Below are 20,795 nucleotides of genomic sequence, written 5' to 3'. Positions count from 1 at the left end.
AAGGAGCAGTGAGCCAGTTTACCTCAAGAACCCTTGAATCACTTGGTGCTAAGCATTGTACGATGTTGTGAGAGCGGTATTGCAGTTCGGGGTGGACATATTCCATAGTGGAATGTGCTCCTGCATAATTTTCTGTAAGCACTGTACATTTTCCTTAACTGCAACCATAGGAAATTAGTAACTTTTACCGGAAACTTATTTTAATTTCAATTTGTTCGAAATTTATGAGACATGTTTTGTGTAATATAATTTATTAGTATGCTGGCAATAAATTATGCGCACATTTGGCTGTAGTCATGAAAATGTTTTTATATACATGTAAAAATGTAGTTCGTCGTTAGCTTTTTGACAACGGTGTACACAAAAGGGAAATTTGATGTATTGGATAACTTTGAAAATTGTTCCTTTCAATGGATTGGAGAAATTTTGTGCAATTAAGGGATAGGAGAATAAGTCCTCTATTAATAGGATTTTTTTTCTCATTTTCGACTTTGCAATTCTGATGCATTTCACGGGATTTTTGAAACTTGCATTTTAAGCACGTTCATAATTAATTATTTCCTTTCTCAGAAGAATTCGAATTAAAAAGGCTCCTCCAGAGGTTATCTAGATGGTTAAGTGCATCATTAATGAATCCCGTGGCCTTTCTGACACAGCAGAAAACTTTCCTGTTTGGTTGTTGAAGCAAGTTTGACTAAGCAAAGATTGTACTGCGATGTAAAACCAAATTCATTGTTTTTAGTGAAATCCAATGTCAGAGTACAAATGCTGGTTGGGGAAGAAATGATTTTAAGGAATTCATTAAAATTACAAAAGGACATTCTTTTGCTCTTTTTTCCCCTGACCTGTATCTATTACGCGTTCTTTCTTTCTCACTTCACACGAACTGTGAAACCACAGATACAAGACCTCTCGGCACTTCTGCGCATGGCAGAAGAAGGCGAATCCATTCCGATAATAGGGTAATTAATCAATGCGTTTCGTGTTTATTATAGCCGGAAAATTAGCTTTTCTTTTATATAAATTCTAGTTTTTAAAGTGGTGTAACTATTTTGCTTGTACAACACTTGGAAACCTTTACGTATAAAGCGTATGATTTCGCGTGCGTGTTGGTAACACACTCGTACATAGCTTTATTCCTTTCTCCCATTCAAGATGAATGGACTCTTCTTGGCACATTGCCAGCCGCGGTTCTCGGATCTGTGGTTGGACATTATGAAACCGGCATTTGATCACATAACATGTTCTAGATGGGAAGTTATGATTAATATTTATTTGCTTCGCTTTACAGATTAAAACTGAAGAAGTCCTTCCTAAAAGAACATCCCTACATGTTTGTGTTAAAGATTGACAAACTATATTTAAAACCTTTTTTTTGACTATCGAATAATAGTCTTTCTTCTCAGGCATTCACACATAACTCTTTAAATTATATTTTCGGATTATAAACAATTTAATTTTTTAATCATCGTCTGCAGTGGAGTCTCGTTGCTGGAACTTTATCACATTGATGCAGTTCTGAAACCAGATTTCTTTCTCCTTGCCCTACCCTACTGAAAGGAGTTTTCAGTAGGGTAGGGCAACAGAAAGAAAAAAGAATCCAGTAAATAAAATTCTCGGTCACTGGATGACAGGAAATTAGCAAAATAGTCAGCCAATATTGTAATTAAAATTTGCAATTTAACCACCTGAATTAGATTTTCTTTGAATAATTTGGTAAAATTAATTTTATGTTAGTGTAATTAGATTAATAACTGTAATACAGATTGCTTTCGTGTCCGACACTAAAATCATAACTGACATCAACACTTAAATGAATTTATTTACATATAATGAAATCAAGGAATTTTATATTACACTCGGAATTTTTCCCGTCTTGAATTAGATTTGACACAACTTACATTTATACAAGAACAATTCATGTATCTAACACATCTGTTGAATGCGATTCATCTTTTAGACACAAATATGACTTGAGAGTAGAAGGGCATTCGAAATTCTTAACGGCATTGTCCAGATTTCTTCCCCACTGTTTTCTTATGGAAGCACGACAAAGTTGAAGCAATGAAGGAGGACTTGACTTTTTATCTAACAGCCACTTCTTCAACGCAGTGTCTGAAATTGACGATAGCGCAGTCTCATCATCCAACCACCTCTGCTTCTGTAAGTCGATTCCTACTGCCACAAGTAACATGGCCGTATCTCTGTTACCATCTCTGGCGAGTAGATACAGAGGAGACGTAAGCCCCGTTTTACATCTACTCATATCGTAGTGAGCATACACCAGTTTTTCTATCACACTGTCCAAACCTAATATAGAAGCCAAAAACATGAAATCCGAAGGACAACCGTTTGGTAAATTGACATCGCTTCCGGCTTCAATCAACAGGTCCACGATCTTCAGTTGGTTTGCATAATCATTAGAATGCGTGCTGTGTGCTCTATGTTTGAAGGCATTAACGATGGCAAAATGTAGGGCTGTCATGTTGCGAATGTATTGATGATTCACCTGTAAAATCACAAAAAGGTCTTGAGAGAAAGTAATAATATAACATCGAAAAATATTAGATAGAAAACTGTATAAAAATAATTTTTATTACTGTCTTATTAATATTCTCAGACTTATTTTCCTGTCAAATGTCCCTCCATCTTCGCAATGGAAGCTAATTAATTTAAACAGTATCGGATTTAAGATTACTGTGGTAATCTTAAAATTAATTTATATTTTTTAAGAAGCTCTCTCCTGAGAAAATTTTATATTTTTCCTGTAACGATGAAGAGCCATAAGCTGTATCTCTAGCTTATGTGTAAATCCGGCGCTGATATTAGAATACCAAAAATCTATTACCATGACCCTTTTCCCATGGTCTAATTTTAGATTTTTTTTTTTTTTTTTTTTTTTTTTTTTTTTAAATGTGGAAACGTTTGGTGGATTTTCGTAATTCATGTTTAAAAGGAAACTGGGTATTTTAAAATATAAAATACTTACTTGAGCACCAGAATTTAGCAAACACGCCACCAATGAAGGATTAGCTGAAAGGGTAGCTAACATGAGTGGACTCATTCCGGAATAGTTAGTTTTGTTGACATCAGCACCATTTTCGATCAAATATTTAGCTAATGATTCGGATCCTTCCATGCAAGCCACTGCCAGTGGGGTGCGGTCCTGATTATTCTCCGCGTTGACGTCAACTCCCGCCTCTACTAGTAATTGGATCAATTCTGAAATGGAATAGAACCAACATAGCGATTGATTTGATAGAAATATCAAAGCTATAATCAGATATGAAAGCAAACAAATCAAGTTCCTTTTAAGATAGTACAAGCAAATAACAAACGATCTACCACTAAATTAATAAACCATAATTCTGAACACAAATATGAGTTTCCTTATTTGATGGACATTCTAAGGAGTAACGAGTCCAATAACCTTGCTCCTCATCAATTTGCGACACGAATCCTCAGGGGATGTATAGGATATTAAGAGAATGTTATATGAAAAGTCACACCATTACAAAATTCTGATCGACAATTGTTTCTCCAAATTATTCTAATCAAGACTCCAATATTATCAGAACTTACATTTCTGTTCTAAAAAGGCACTTTTGATTCTGTCAATTCGCGTAGATCGTCTTCCTCTGGGATCTTTTGCCTGCCATCCTGGCAAACAGGTGCGAATTGTCCATGCCTGCTGTGCAAGCTCATTAATTGAGAAAGTAGTAATATTTATTTGTTAATAAATGCACGCATTTATAAGCATTCCATTTAGGCTTTTATTTTTGTAGACAGAAGACGTCTTAAGCTTGCGCGGTAATAATTGAGCTTTGCGTTGTATCGAAGGCAGATGCTTGCTCGTCTAGTCAAAACTGCCTTGGCTTGCTCGGTTGTGTGAGCTTCCAAGTCCTGGCTACAGCACCGTGATTTCATTCGGGTATAGCCGTTTCCGCTACCTTCACGTCGTCTTAAACACAGGCCATACGCAGTGAAAGTAGCTCAAGCAGTGAGCTTCAGCAAACCCTTACAAGTGTGCGTGTTGCTTGGGAAAATTAAGTGACAACCAACTTTTTATGACGATGTTATTGGCCAGTTCATGAAGAAACGTAGGGTAGAATTTGTATTAAAGTAGCTAAATTGAAAAAGATACAATATTTATTTTACAAATGATATTCTATTTGTATAATTAAATGTACAAATTTCTAAACATATAGTTTATGGTCAGTAATTCATTATTCCGCTAATCAGACTTCAATCACACCTCTCACTCCTTGAATGATAACAAGAGCAAGCGCGAATTTTAACACCAGCATTCGCCTCTGCTGGCACCCCCCCCCCCTAATCTTTTCTCTCCCATTCTGTTCCAAGCCTTGAAACCTCTCAGATTAGCTCTGCTAAGACATTCCTGAATGATAACAATATCCATTTATTTCCCCAATTTGATAAAGTTGCGTAAAAGCAAGACAATAATGTGTGGTAATAGACATACTGTCAACATTATTACACACACACACACACACAGTAAAACCCCTTTTTACACTTTTCAGGGACTGATGGAAAAAAGCAGGAAAGGTAAAAAAACATTAAAAAAAGCTAAAAGATGACTTACTGCTAGTATGTGAGTCTACATACTAGATTACAAAATTTAATAACTGAAAATAAATGAATTTACAATTACTTACATTTATCTATTTAAAAAATGTTTAATTGTTGATTGTTTTTTTTTTTTTTTTTTGGCTTAGCGCCAGATTGCTTTGTATTGAGTTCAATACTTGACTTGTCTTTTACTATCGTGTTTAATGTGGACACGGAGAGTCCAAGATCTTTTGCTAAATGCACAAGTGTTCCGTCATGCTGATCTACACGCCTCAGAATTGCCATCTTTTCTTCTACCGAAATACATTTTCGGTCTTTTTTCTCCATGTTACTAACATGGCTAATCCACCACCGCAACTTGAAAGCAACTTTCACACGCCAAATTACGAAGCAGAAATTCTGCAATATCAATTCGTAGTGCGATTGAAAAATCACGATATCACTCATCACTACATTACTGCTGGAAGCGTGCAAGTCACCGTGATAGCGAAAACGAAATTACAGCCGAAAGCAACGCCATCTGGGAACAGAAATCGATTCGAAAACCAGTATTGCTACCCGAGAAAAAAAACGCAAATCACGGGACATAACGTCCACATCAAGTTATTAATGGCGGGAAAACAATATATCGTAAGAATAGGCCTTGAGATGGGACCAACGGAAAATTATGTAAATGGCAGGAAAAAGGAAATTGCGGGAACGTAAAAACGGGGTTTTAATGTGTGTGTGTAAATATATATATAGAAAGTATTTCACCTCGGGTATAATAAACGTTAAAAGATACCAAGCTATTTTAAACCTGGTTTTACTCCATTTCCCAAGTAAGCAAACAGACAAGTCAGTCAAGTTTGCACCTGAAAGTATTGCAAGTCTAGGTGACCCCACACATAGTGCAAGTCAAGGCAACTTGTGGTTAAGCTCTGATATTTACCATTCTTAATATTTACCCTTAATGCAAAGCAAATCTCCTGGAGGAGATGTATGATGCTATGTATTAAAAGCAAGGGGCCACTACCCAGACCGGTTTCGACCTTTACTGAGATCTCATCAGTGGGAGCCAGGCTAGAAATGCCAAGATTTTAGTAATACACAGCTTATAAGTATTTTACCAGAACAAGTTACCATAAGGTGTTTTAACCTTATTAAATAAAAATCTCAGGAGGAGATATAAATATAGAAAGTATTTTACCTTGGGTATAATAAATGTTATAGATACCAAGCTATTTTAAACCTGGTTTTACTCCATTCCGATACCAAAATAGCTTGGTATCTTTAACATTTATTATACCCAAGGTAAAATACTTTCTCCATTTATATCTCATCCTGATATTTTTATTTAATAAGGTTAAAACACCTCATGGTAACTTGTTTTGATAAAATGCTTATAAGCTCTGTATTACTAAAATCTTGGTATTTCTAGCCTGGCTCCCACTGATGAGACCTCAATAAAGGTCGAAACCGGTCTGGGTAGTGGCCCCTTGCCTTTAATACATAGCATCATACATCTCCAGGAGATTTGCTTTGCATTAAGGGTAAATATTAAGAATAGTGATCAGAGCTTATCCACCTCTACCACAAGTTGCCTTGACTTGCGCTACATGTCGGGTCACCTAGACTTGCAGGCGCAAACTTGACTTACTTGGGAAACGGAGTAAAACCAGGGTTTAAAATAGCTTGGTATCTTTAACACACACAGAGAGAGAGAGAGAGAGAGAGAGAGAATACAAATGTACAACTCTTTTTGTGTGAAGCCATGTAACAGTAGTCCTACGAACAGGCAGCAACCTAAACAGAGATCAAGGTGCCATATTGAATGAGACTTGGAAAATTTAATCAATTCACCCAGTTTGACGGAACTACAGTACGCTAACAATCATATAACGCGTGTTCAGGACACGAATTAAAGATTCGTAATACATGCCGACATTGTCACGCGAACGTATCAACTTAGTTACCTTATAGTTACTAACGGTTTTGTATTCTTTATACTTTGTGCATTTATCATTTTTTTTGTGTTTACCGTTCAAGCCTTCAGAAAGCTAGACAGTTGCTAGCGAAACTGGTAGGCATTATTATATGAACATATATAGTAATTAAAAAAACCTATGGTCACATAAACAATAAGACTTATATTTTAACACTTCATGACCAAATATGAATACTTTAAATAGAGGTATCATATTTTTAGATGGTTCTTAAAGAAATATTATAGCTCTTTGTGTCAAGTAATAAACCGTAAACTTTCAAGAAAGTCTGATACTTACCACGTTTATAGGTAGCACCGAAGAAGGCCTCGTGCAAGACCGTGTTTCCAGTAGCCTTTGATCTGACGTTAACATCCGCCCCGTTGTTCAACAGATACTTCACCACCATCAAATTTCTCAGTCTTGTTGCCAGATGCAAACCAGTGAAACCGCTTTTGGTTTGAATGTTAACGTTGCATCCTCCTTTCAATATGGATTCAACTTAAAAAGAAAAGGGAAAATATCAGTTTGTACCAGCTTCAGATGCAATACAATGCATTGTATGTAAGCAGACATTTATTCACAGAGGGCGCTACATCAGTCTCACCCTGTTTAAATCATTAAAAGAGTCAAAAATTATTTATTCTTATTCAGTCTCACAGAATATAAATTCTCAAACTAACTTGAAGATCATGAAATAGGGTAGATCAGTTTGTGCTGGAAAAATCTGGAACTGAAAATCAAGACTAAATGAAAAATCGAAGGAAATAAATATTTATGTTATGGATAATGTAATAAATCAGGTTATTATTAATACAAACCAAATAACGAGGTTAAAGTAAATAATTTACATGAACCGGTAATTATTAATAATTCCTAGAGGAGTCTGGTAAATGTAATAAAAACATGTTTTGTAAAAAATATTTTATTTAATAGCAGAAAAAATAGGAGATAAATACCTTATTATATGATTATATTGCTGTCCGGTTAAAAACAAATTACTTATTTTTGCAGGAAAGACCTCTGTGGCACTTGGAATTACAAAGGATTTGACTTTTTACATTTGCAGCGATTTGAGTTCCAATGGGCTGTACAATTGCAATATTGGAAACCTTGACCACCTAAATTAGAATTCTTGGGGGCACATTCTCTTAGACTTATCTCAATAACAGGAACTTCATTAACTGAAATAAGTTTCCTTACAAACGGTAAATTCGTTCCTCGAATAGAATTGGTTTTAAATACCATATTTCGTACCTCATTTATACAGGTTTTCATTCTCACTAGAAATTATAGCAGCTATAATATTCCGGTTATCGATCTTAGCCCTATCTACGTCTGGAATTCTTATCAGAACATTTAATTCTACATTTGCAATTGGAAATTTAGTCATTGAAAGCCGTAACATTTTTTCAGCTTGCTTCTTAAGTGGTTCGAGATTCTTGAATTTTTTCTGCGATTTCATTGAGTGCAAAAGAAGTACTTTCCTTATTTTTTTCATTATTTTCTAATTCTACATTAGTTATATTTTTTGTTTTGTTATCTTCCTTGCCGCTCGTTCCAGTAGAATGTTGTTTTCCTTCGATTTGGCTAACACTCGTTTCTGTTTGTATCTCAAACAGAAAAGTCTTCACTCGTATCATCTATTTCCACTTCCACATTGTCACCGTTCTCTGTCCTAATACCGCTTTCCCTCTCTGAGATTATCTTCTGACATTCAACATCCTTATTAGTTTGATCTTTTAATATCATTTCAAGATCTTCACTGGTGATTTCTGACAAGGTATCGACTGGTAAGTATGTTTTCAAACCTACCTCCATAGGGACTGCGATCTATTCCAGAGTGATGTGCTCTGTTTTTCATAAATTGAATCAATTTTATCCCTTCCGACCATTTTATTGTTTTATTTGTTTCAAGCCATGTGGACAGCATGTTTTCCATGTCTTGGTTTGCTCTTTCAACGGAGCCTTGTGATTGACTTTGCCGTGGTTTTCCATGAACAATCTTAACCTCATTCCACAGACTTCTTCAATAATTTTATTTGCGAATTCCCGGTCATTGTCGTTCTGCAAGATGCATGGGGCTCCAAATATTGTGAATACATTCAATAGATGATATGCGACTTCTTCAGCTTGGTTTGTTTTCAAAGCTCTAAGTTGAACAAATTTCGTAAGATGGTCTTGATAAACGATTATAAATTTATAATCGCTATCAGCTTGTGACTAAAATCAATCTGAAATCTAGAATTAAATTCGCTGCATTTAATTGGTTTAACACAGAGCCTTTTTTTTCTTTTTTTTTTTGGAATGCTCAATTTCTTTTGGCAAGGTTCAAATATATCATAACAATTTCAACTGTGATGTTCTTATACTTCTCTTTAAGCTGTTTCATCATTTTGTTTCGTCCTCCATGGCCGATGGCAACATGAGTATTATGAATTAACTGAAAAATTTTCCTCCAAGAAAGTGTAATACATAATCGTGTCGCTTTCATTTTTAAGGTACGACGAGTTTTTCAATATTTCCAATATCATATCTTGATAACAGTTGATAATCTTCGGGTGTTTCGCCGGAAACCTCTGTTTTTTTCAACATTCACTAAAAACGAATAATACTCTTCTCTTGTGAATAACTGATTATTTTTCCCTTTTTTCGATCTCAACATATTAACAGGATTTAATCTTGGGGGGGGGGGACCGAGTTAAGTATACGATTTGAGAATACACACTACGCATTGCATACGACCTATGACCGAGCATCTGAAGTGATTGCCAATACATGATACCCAGTGGTGAGCTATGGAAATTTTAACAAAGGGCTCGCATCGTCGAGCAAAAAAAAAAAACTTATTTCAAACAAAAACTTATTAATACAGCTCGTGTACAAATTCCAATCAAAAAGTATGAGAGGACAATCAACCTCTAAAGCAGTGGTTCTTAACCACTGTTAGGGGTGCGAGAGAAGTTTCTAAATTTACGATGGAAACTACCGAACGCTACGTCGACTTTTGGGACTCCCACTCCTACCTCTCTACCTTTGCCTCAGTGCATCGCACTTACCAGCACATGCAGTATAATAAGAAACTGGTTGATACGCGCACGTGTTCGCATACTCTGAGTACGAACGTTAGCGAGGTGGTTTGACGTAGAAACGAATACTAATTTTCTATAATTTACCAACATTAATCAGTGACTAAAGTCCATACCGGATACGCTCAATTGATTACATAAAGGTTTTCTGCAAATTTTGAAAAATTATAATTATTATTTTATTGATTGTAGTAACCCTCGTTATGTCGAAAAAACGCCAATGGAAGGACGATTATGTTGCTTATGGATTCACTTGTAAAACAGAAAAAGATGGTACGCAACGACCACAATGCATTTTATGTTGCAAAATATTTTCAAACTCCAATCTTAAACCGTCAAAGTTGTTAGAGCATTTCAATAATCAGCATGGTGGTGAATCTGCAGGACATACTCTTAACATCTTGAAGTATAAGAAGGCACGATTCGATAGCAGCGGTACTATCACAAAATTTGACGTTGCGGCAGTTCAAAAGCCCTTGTTAGAAGCTTCTTATCAAGTGGCATATCTGTGTGCTAAGAAAAGAAAAGGTCATACAATAGCTGAGGAATTGGTAAAAACCACGTGCACTTCAAATTGCAAAAATTGTATTGGGTTCCGAAGCACAAAGGAAAATTCAGCAGATTCCGTTATCGAACGATGTGATTCGATCGCGCATTCAAGATCTCAGTGTTGATATTTTACTGCAAGTAGTAGAAGATATCAAAGCCAGTCCTCTAAACTGTCTTTGAGTCAACTGACTGCAATTATCAACATCAGTTGACTCGTCCAGTATTCAACTGGACGAGTATTTGTGCGATACATTAAGGAAAAAGAAATGTTGGAAGAATTTTTATTTTGTGAGCCACTGGAATTGATGTTTTCAATCATATTAAAAACTTTTTTCGAAACTTCAAATACCCATGAATGTGACAGGCTCAATTTGCACTGATGGTGCCCCTGCAGTGTTGGGCAAAATTTCTGGATTTTCTTCATACATCAAAGACAGAAATACCGCAAGTTACAATAACGCCTTGCATGTTGCACCGTCATGCACTTGCATCGAAAGCTTTGCCAGAGAATTTAAAACAACACTTAACTACCGCAGTAAAGAGTATATTCGAAGACGAGCGCTTAATCATCGTATCTTTCGTGCTTTGTGCGAAGAAATCGGTGCTGTCCATACTGTGCTTCTTTATCACACTGAAGCACGATGGCTCGCCAAGGGCCGCATGCAAAAGCAGGGTTTTTGAATTGCGCGAGGAAATTGTGATTTAGTTAAAGCTTTTGAAAAAAGAGAAGCAATACTTCGATTAGCCTACTTAGCAGATATATTTAGCCACCTGAACGAATTAAAGACATCAATGCAAGGATTTGGTAAGAACATAATAACAGCTAGTGAAAAATTATCTTCATTTATTGAAAAACTAAAAATTTGGAAACGTCGAGTTGAAAATGGGAATTGTGCAAACTTTCCTTTGCTCGATTCAATCGTTCTGGAAAATGAGAAAATAATAATTATACCTGAAATTGCAATACACCTCCAACAATTGAGTGAATCATTTCATGGATACTTTACCACGGGAAATATTAGCAAAGTTCAGAGATGGATACTGGATCCATTTCTATTCGACCCAGATTCGATGGACGACAGCTATTTAATAAAAGACGTTCTTATTGAAATACGAGCCAATGCACGTATTCAAATGGAATTTGAAAATCTGGACTTAGAACAATTCTGGTGTACATACACAGTTAGAACCTTATCCACAGCTGGCAAAAGCAGCACTGCAGACACTTTTACCAATTGCCACCACCTACCTGTGTGAAATGAGATTTTCATCACTTTTGCACATAAAAACAAAATCCAGAAATCGCTTAAATGCAAGTGATGACTTACGCGTGGCTCTTTCAAAAGTATTATTATGAATAAAGAACATAGCCATTAAAAATTGAGATATTGTTTTGTATGTATGTGTTTATTTTTCAGTAAATTATCTTGAAATAGATGTAATCTCCTAAATAAAGAAATAGAAACACATTTTGCAAGGAGTTGCGAGAACTTATTTTTAGATTCAAGGGGTGCCGTGCCCATCAGTAAAAAGGTTAAGACCCACTGCTCTAAAGGCTGTCATTTTTAAACAAATATTTCATGATCTAAACATGAAATATTTGCACACAATCAACTGTGTTAATTTATCTTACATAAACATTTTTAACTATCAAAATATAATAAGAATGAAATCTTTTATAATCTTTAATGAAAGATTTGATTGGCTACCAGAATGGAGAAGGATAAAGACTGCGCGTATTTTATTTTTAAACTTGGGCGCATTCGTTATAGAGTTGAAACAATAATTCCAAATAATCTATACAGTGGCGAATAGACTAATTTTTGTTAGGTTACCGTATGAGTTTGTCACTTAATATCTTTCAAAAAAAAATTTAAAAAAAAAAAAAAAAAAGTAAAGTAAACAAGAAGAACAAGGGGCTCGCAAATTTGAGAAAAATTTAACAAAGGGCTCGCGCGAGTCCCTTATAGCTCACCGCTGGATACCCATGATCTCAATTGGCCCGGAAAAGATTCTTGGAAAATTTTCTGTACTTTTTCCTTTTCCTTTTTGGGAGCCCATGGCCCCTTGTTCCCTCTCCCCGGGTGCGCCACTGAGCAACAATGTTAGAACCAGGTTTTCTTGCTTGGAGAGTAGTGACGAGTGGAATAGGCTGCCAGAATCTGTTGTGGGGGCCATGACTGAATGAGTTCAAAGCGAAGTATGATAGATACTGCGCGAATGTTGGATAGTTCTTGACACTATGTTTAGGGCCTCCCTCGCTGAATCTAAGGACGCCGTGGATTTGCCCATAATAATAATAATAATAATAATAATAATAATTCATTAGTATTTAGCAACCCCAAATATATCTAGTTGCAAAGTAAAATGGACGCCGAATAGCGTGGTTGGTTGTAGGAGCATTTAGTAATGTCCTTGCTTAGCTAAGGACCACATTTGTCTTATCTGTAATTCGCCTCATCGTGGTTTTCGTTTGTGATTTCTGAATGAATAAATAAAACAGCAGATATTCAGGAGGTACGAGCATATGTTACGACTGAAACCTTTCCCGTGTGGATCTACAATACAACGGCGATTATTATTGATAAAGCAATTCTTTAGTGTTCGGCGTAAGGACAGTTTATATTATTATTTAATTTTTCTTGTTTATTGGTTTAGATTTCAAGGACACCCTTAATCTAAATTTTATTAGAACACAACAAATGAATCATTAAAAGAGTGGCTTTAATCAGAGGCGTAGTGGGCTATGGCCAATGTAGCCCCGCCCATAGGCGCAAATATTGAGATTTTTAAATGCGAAATATATCATTAAAAATTTTTTTTTAAAAAATTGAAAATAATAGACATAAAAAATATTTTTGACATATTTTTGCCATTTACAAAAATACGGCAGTAATTAATTATCTAATATTCACGCGTAAAATATCTTTGTAAAACACCTTCCACCTTTCCGTGCATCTTGCGACGAATTTTATTTCAAGTAACGATTCCCCGCACTACGCTGATAGTCAGGTGATAAATTCAAAATAAATGCTTCATTAGTTTTTTTACAGTAATTTTTTATGTTAAGTCGAAACATATACATTTTTTAATCGATTAAAATTGCTTCCATTAAAAATGAAAATACTGCACGTAGAAAATAATCCAGTAAAATTGAATTTCTTAGCAGCCTTTGAAATACAAAATGCAATTCAACAGCAAATTTCCGTCAAAAACAGTCCTCAACGAAGAATTAGATCTCTTTGACGCACCTTTCGTAAAATTGCTGGTAACCCAGTACCAGCAATTTTACGTCAGTTAGTGATCTTATAGCCTTATCATATAAAGCCTTTAGATATTCTGTCATAATTCCATCCATTCCTGGAATTACCAGTTACCGTAACTGGTAATTCCTAATCCGCTAGTTTCCTAAAATCTGTGTTTACCCGAGTTTAAATAGATGCGAATACTGTACGCCATTCTTGGTACAGTCTTTGACAATCGCCTAACAGCCGAAATATATCAGACAATAAATAAATTTAGTGGAACAAACACCGAGTGTTTTCTTTTGAAAAATCCTCATTATTTAAATATAAAATAAAATTTTTTGGAAACGACCCTATTGTTTATTGTCGATAACTATCAATAGTTTTTTAATTGGCCGCTATTAACCCTCCCTTAAATTCAGTTGTTACTCAATCGCGAAGAGTGTGTTTTAAAAATAATATTACTATTTTGTTTGCGACTTTTTTGTTGTTGAATTTTTACATTCAGGTAAGTTATTTTTTCATATATGTCATTATAGTTTTATTATATAACTGTTAAGTATACCAAATAATAAATTAAATAAGTCATAAAACTATAATTTATACCAACTTGGTATAAAAATACAGTAACAACACAATATCAAGGTGTTAATGCATAGCAAAAATTTGTTTTAAAAAATTCAACTTTTGGAAATTGAAAATAATTTTTAGAGCTTAAATTCTAATATCCAGTACAAACTCTTAATAATTTTAATAACTGTATATCATTTTAAAATTATAATAAAATAAATTTTTTTTTTTAAATAAATTTTGTAGCATTACGTGCACATTTTAATTTTAACTATCTTTTAGCCTAAAAGTTGTAGGCAACCCATATCGAAATGTTCCATAGGGAAAAAAAAAAAGTCAGGTGGGGATTTCAATTAAGAACGAGACGGGAAACAATTAGAGCTAAGGAGACAATCAAATGCACTTAATCAATGGCTTAAAAAATCAAAAGGAAGAAGCAGAAACGTTGCAAGCCAGTCCAGGCGATGAACGTGCCGAAGTTAGGTCAAATGAAGATGCATCTGTTAGCGTCTTGTTCAAAGAAAAATTGCAAGATATTCAGAAGAGGATGATATCAGCGTTAGTACAGTCGAAAGTACATCTGCTCGTCTTTCAAGCAAAAAATATTCAAATTATAGTAACACACAAACTAATGTTCTAACATGTACAGAATTTGTCGAAGACAATTTGGATTTCAATGATCTTACTCATTGGAATGTAAATTCTGCTAATTTTAGAAAGCTACTTGTACTTCATGGCCCCGAACATAAAAATTGTAACATTTAACACTTCAGAAGATTGTTGTTCATTTCGTAATGAATGGATGTACAGAAAATTACCAAATGGTGAGAAACAATATAGAGAGTGGCTATTTTATTGCAATGCTAAAAATAGTTTATATTGTTTTCCATGTTTACTATTTTCTAAAAATTCATCATCTTTATTTAGTAAACCAGAATTAGGGTTTTCAAAATGGAAACAATTAAATCCACGAATTCCAAACCATGAATCATCAACAGATCACATTAATAGTTAAACGACCTGGAAAATTTTCGAAAAAAATTTGAAAAGTAAATCCGGCAGCCTTGCCAACAATTTAGAAAAACAATTATCTGAAGAATAGAAAAATGGCGACATATTCTTAGAATTATTTTAAAATGTTTAATGTTTTCATGATGATAACGGCGTTGAAAATTCGAAAAAAATGAATTTTTCTTAATCTAATACAACTTATCAGTAATTACGATTCTAGTTTAAAACTTGCTCTAAGTGAAAGAACCAAAAAACAAGTATCATATTTAAGTCCCCAAATTCAAAATGAATTTTTAATTTTACTAGCTACCGAATTAAGGAATAATATTATAACGGATGTTAAAATTGCGAAGTATTACAGTATAATAGTAGACAGTACACCAGATGTTGCACATAAAGAACAAAATTGCCAGATAATACGTTATGTGAAAATTACCAACAAAACTGTCATTACTGAAAAAAATTTTTTAGATTTTATTTCTCTGATAGAAAAGACAGGAGAGAAACTTGCTAATGAAATTTTAAACAAATTAAACGAAGACGGACTCGATGTTAAAGATTTAAGGGGACAAGGTTATGATAATGCAGCAAATACAATGGTATGCAGGCTTTCATAATGAAAGTTAATAATCTAGCTACATTTGTACCCTGTGCTGCACATTCGCTTAATCTTGTTGGAGTTCAAGCTGCAAAAAATTGTAGCTTGAACTCCAACAAGATTAAGCGAATTATAATTTTTTTTGGAATAATTCAAAAAGTATCTAATATTTTTTTTTGTTTTTGTTTTTCAACTCCAAAATGCAAAAAATATCTTGAAAAGGTCATAGTGACACACGATGGTGTTCTAAATTTAATTGTGTATCTGCACTAAAAACACAATTTAAAGAGGTATTAAATATTATTACTGATCTATCATACGATCCATCTTTCGGTGCAGATAGTATCAGTGGTGCAAAAGGACTTTTGTTTCATCTTAAGTGTTAAGAATTTGTTTTTACGCTGTTTATGTGGGAAAAACTATTGATACAGATAAATACAGTCAATTTATAACTACAAACAAGAGACCAAGATATTTGTCGAACATCCGTTCTTTTGAACGGATTAGTAAATTATTTTAAAGATTTTAGAAACAATTGTGTTCAAGCGATTAGCATGGAGTGCCAGCAAATGTGTCAAGAGCTACATACTGCACCTAAAATAACTGAAAAACGGGGGGAAAAAAGTTAAAATTGTTGTCAGGTGAATCAAGTAATTCGAATATGATTACTCCTGAACAAGAACTAAATCGGTTATTTTTAGAAGTTGTCGACATCATTATTTTGCAACTTACCGACCGCTTTGAGAGCATTCACACAATATCGTCGTTCTTTGCTTTCATAACGGGAAAATGTTTAGTTTCATTAATAAAATCTTCCAAAGTTAACGAATCATTAACTTTAGAAGCCTTGACAAAAGCCGCCAAAGATTGTTGCGTTAAATATGATGAATTAATGCTTTATGCTTAATAAATGAGTTAGTGTTTCAAAAATCAAGCACAAGTTTTATTTGCCGATTTGGAAAATATGTATCACTTTGAAATTTTGTAGGGCATTGTAAATTACGAATTAAGTGAATATTACCATAACATAGTAATATTATTACGTTTAATACTTACTTTACCGGTAACAATTGCTTCAGGAGAAAGCAGTTTTAGTAAATTAAAAATTATTTAAGATCAAAAATGAGTCAGGAACATCTGACAATTTAAATATTTTATCAATAGAATCTGAAATGTTTTGTGAAGCAAATTTCGACAATGTCATTGATAATTTTGCTCAAATAAAAGCTCGGAAAATAAAATTATTGTAAAAATGTGTGTTATTGTATTGAAATAAAAAGTATAAAAAAGGGAGGGTTTTTTTTTTTTTTTTTTTAGAACGGCGCAATTTTCTTTCCTGGCCGTAAGCGTCAAAATTCCTCACTACGTCTCAGGCTTTAATGATAGTTTGAACAGGATATCTGAAATCAATTTTTATTTTATTTTATTTTTAAATAAATCTACTTACCACATGTACTGTTAGTACTGACTGACTCATGCAACGCGGTATATTCTGGCGCGCTCAGGATTTAATCTGGGGGGGGGGGGGAGTTAAGTATACGATTTGAGAATACACATTACGCATTGCATACGACCTATGACTGAGCATTTGCAGTAATCGCAATATATGATACCCGTGATCTCTTTTGGCCCGGCTCGGGCAAACGAAGTAGCTCTCGGTCCGACGGAGCAATATTTCGTTCGCCTCGCGTTCAACAGTGGCCGTAATTCCCGAAAACACGACACAACATAAATTTAAAAAAAAACTTAATTAGGAAAAGATTTTTGGAAAATTTTCTAGTGTGTTTTCTTTTTATTGGGGGAGGGGACCCTTTCCCCCCTAGCGATTGATGTAAATAAGAAAAAGCAGCCTCTCCCATTAACGTAGTAATCAGTACTAAGCTTCTTCCAGGGCAGGGATATGAAGCCGGAAGTCACGTGTAATTTTCTCTGAAAACCATACGCATAATTTCATAATGAAAACAGGCAATCGATAGAGCGGGCTCACAAAATTATGAACTCGTCAATTATGGTTATCTACCTACTTAAAAACGTGTTAGGTGAAATTGCACGAGTTTCTGTTTAATCAACGCATAATTTGATTAATTGCTCACAATGTTCAACGTGGATTTAAGTGTATATCAAAAACCAACAGAAATAAATTTCCAAAGCAGGGAGTCACGTGGTACTTCCCCACCCTCCCCCAAACTTAGCGTATTGAACATTATTATATTTATCATCAATAGTTGGGAAGTATTAATAATTACCGGTTCATGTGATTAATTCTCGTAAATTGTTTACTTTAACCTCGTTATTTGATTTGTAAAATAATAGCCCGTAATTATTAATATAAACCGATTAATTACTTGGACCGTAACATACATACATTACTAAACTGTTAAAGATTACGATAAAACATTCAGCAAGATAAGTGCGCAATATTGAAGAACCCGAGTGGTATACCCTTTTATCAATTAATGGTACCATATTTCTTATTCAGGGCATCATTTAATATTTGAAAATGGCTAGCGAATTAATTACCTGGGATCGTCCCTCTTCACTGAAATGAAGACGGTAAAGACAAGTAGTCGTTACATCTATAAGAATATTTTTGAAAAAAAAAAATTTTTTTTTTTTTTCCAACCAAAAGCAAGGTAACCAGTAAACACATAATCAAACAAGACCATCGGTCAATATGATGGGATAGCTGCAGATGGCCTGAATGCAACAAGTGGTCTAAGGAAAGAACTGATATATATATTTGCCTTTCGATGTACCACAAAAATTATAGCTTTTTGGCTGAATTTACAGCTTCTCATAGTACAGCGAGGTCAGAATAACATTGCAGGGAAAATGCATGTTTCTTATTTCAATGTGTTATCACAAAATGAACATTAATACAACTTCGTGCCCTGGAATGCTCTTTAATGTGCTCATAAATTTTCACCAAAAGAATTCAAAAGGACTTCATTTAATCAAGGAGACAAAACTGTTTAGTTATTATTAGCGATTTCGCCCTCTAGAATTACGCTGAGATATTTGAGTCAAGAATTGCAAAGTAAGTTTTAATACTACTACAGGGGAGCATTGTTATTTATTAACCCTTATTCTTTGTTGACTTTTTCAAATGACGATAACAGATGCAGTATTTTCATCGCGAAAACGCGATTTTTCCTGACATATCAATGTCTAAAACCCGTTCACCTTTACCACCTGCACATTTCATTCAAATATACATCTCATGCACACATAAACGAAACAACTTTTCCATGTGTACTCAGTAATATACTGCTGACATATACGAATATCGCGTAATTAATAATATGAACGTTTAGAGCAAATTTATAAAACAATATACTGAACACTACACACAAAAAAAACAGAGGAATTTTTATGAACCTTATGCAATCAAAAGCGATTTCATTGCTGTGCGGTAAATATTAATATAACACATGCCACTTACCCACTTGAATACAGCCACTTCTGGCAGCTGTTCTAATAGCAACGAACAGGGCAGGAACCCCACTGAACAAAGTATTGGGATCAGCTCCCTTCTTCAAAAGTCGATCTATTTGAGAAATATCTTTCAATCGAATGGCACTTAAAAGACGTTGCTGGCGAATACGGTGAATACCCAGCGCTTTCTTTTTCTTTCCTTTTACGATTGAGCTCTGTAAAGGAGAAAAACACAAACTGTTACTAATCGAAAACATGACAGTACGGCTCTGCACCTGAACAAGCCGTTCACGAACAAATTATATAATGCAACTAATTCTTAGGGAATTAGTTAATCCTTATAACTAATACCGTTAGGATTAGCTGTATTATCGCTAATATATCTCATCCTTATAGGACCCTGTCAGCTTATTGTCTACTACTTCAAAGAGGCAATTTTCAATATTTCACTTTACAATATTATTAAATATTAATTAAATTTCACAGATTATACTAAATTATGTATTATACTGAAATTATACTAACCACAGTTGCCTTCTGTTTCATTGCTTCGCCTTTGGTGAGAAATGTTTTCTAACTCCTTAAAAAATTCTTCTCTTAGTTTCTTCTAAGCTACGTTCACCCTCCACTTCTTACATCGAGTAACGAATTGTAAAACAAACGATATCATGCGACCACTGATACTCGAACCGAAAGGTTTTATTGACGTCATAACGTATATTAACGAATCGTTAGCAAAAAAATGTATAATCTCCAACTCAATCAACTGCGAACAGGTAGAGATTATGAGATTGTTCGAGATTAGTCGTAATCAGTCAATCATCTCAGTCGTATACTGAATATCAAAAAAAAAAAAAATGTAATTTCAAATAGGGTGATTTTTGAAATTAAATTTTGAATTGTCAAAAAAATCAGTAAAAAATTTGTCTTCTTTTGTATAATTGATATAAGATAATCGTGAAAATATAGGTATAATGAAATGCCGACGAAATTTATTCTTTACAAAATTTTGTTAATTTTCCACGAGGTAGCATCATACGTCACGTGCTGCACTGTTTAAAAAAAAAAAAAATCATAATTCTGCAGAACTTTGACTTAGTTGCATGTTACCGAAAATATTCTGGTGCTAACAATCGACAACAGTTGTGTATATCGGCATGGCAACGACACATAAACTTGTTGGTTTCCAGGATGTACAGAATCTAATCCAGCATATCGCTTTTGTTTTACGGAAATTTAAAATGTCGGATTAATTGACTGTCTCTATTAATTTTACTTTTCTTTACTAAGCAGATTTCTTTTATTCAGAAGCTGGTCATTAAGGAGGTTAAGACAAGGAATTCTTATTTCACTGATTATACTTTCGATCTGGCTTTGTATTCTGGTTAACAATGATTCCATTTTGTAGGGAAAAAAAAATGGAGCCATAACGAAGTAAAAAAAAAAGTCCATGTAAAAGAGTTCACTCATAGTTATGTATATGAAATATATGCCAACCTTGTTGATTCTGTTGTCTATTTCCATATTTAATTTACCATTTTCACTAAAAATTGTGCCTAAGTAACTGAAATGTTTTACTTGTTCTATATGTTCTCCATTCACAATGCAGTTGATATTATTAATGTTTCTGCCTATTTTCATTGTCTTTGTCGTGCTGACTTTCATACAATATCGATTAAAACAGTTATTTATTTTAGTCAGAGAATCTTGCAGACTTGTAGCGAATTTATTTAGAAGTATAACA

At 34.2% G+C, this 20,795-nt stretch overlaps 1 protein-coding gene across 1 annotated transcript; it reads right to left on the bottom strand.

Annotated features, from left to right (window-relative positions):
* Window positions 1-1,918: 1,918 nt before the first annotated feature.
* Window positions 1,919-19,709, bottom strand: LOC150109718 (uncharacterized). Its single transcript, XM_090403085.1, has 5 exons — window positions 19,577-19,709; window positions 19,059-19,266; window positions 6,855-7,055; window positions 2,990-3,222; window positions 1,919-2,509 (listed from the first exon to the last, which is right to left on the bottom strand). Exons 1-5 carry the CDS (start codon window positions 19,595-19,597, stop codon window positions 1,919-1,921), a joined length of 1,254 nt encoding a protein of 417 aa, XP_090259211.1. The 5' UTR covers window positions 19,598-19,709.
* Window positions 19,710-20,795: the final 1,086 nt, after the last annotated feature.

The sequence above is a fragment of the Typopeltis vanoorti genome, chromosome 2, assembly GCF_054136105.1.
Source record: "Typopeltis vanoorti isolate ZY-2024b chromosome 2, IOZ_Tvanoo_1.0, whole genome shotgun sequence".
In the NCBI taxonomy this organism is placed as follows: domain Eukaryota; kingdom Metazoa; phylum Arthropoda; class Arachnida; order Uropygi; family Thelyphonidae; genus Typopeltis; species Typopeltis vanoorti.
The sequence above is the reverse complement of the archived record's forward strand: the minus strand, read 5'-3'. Positions and strand labels throughout refer to the sequence as shown.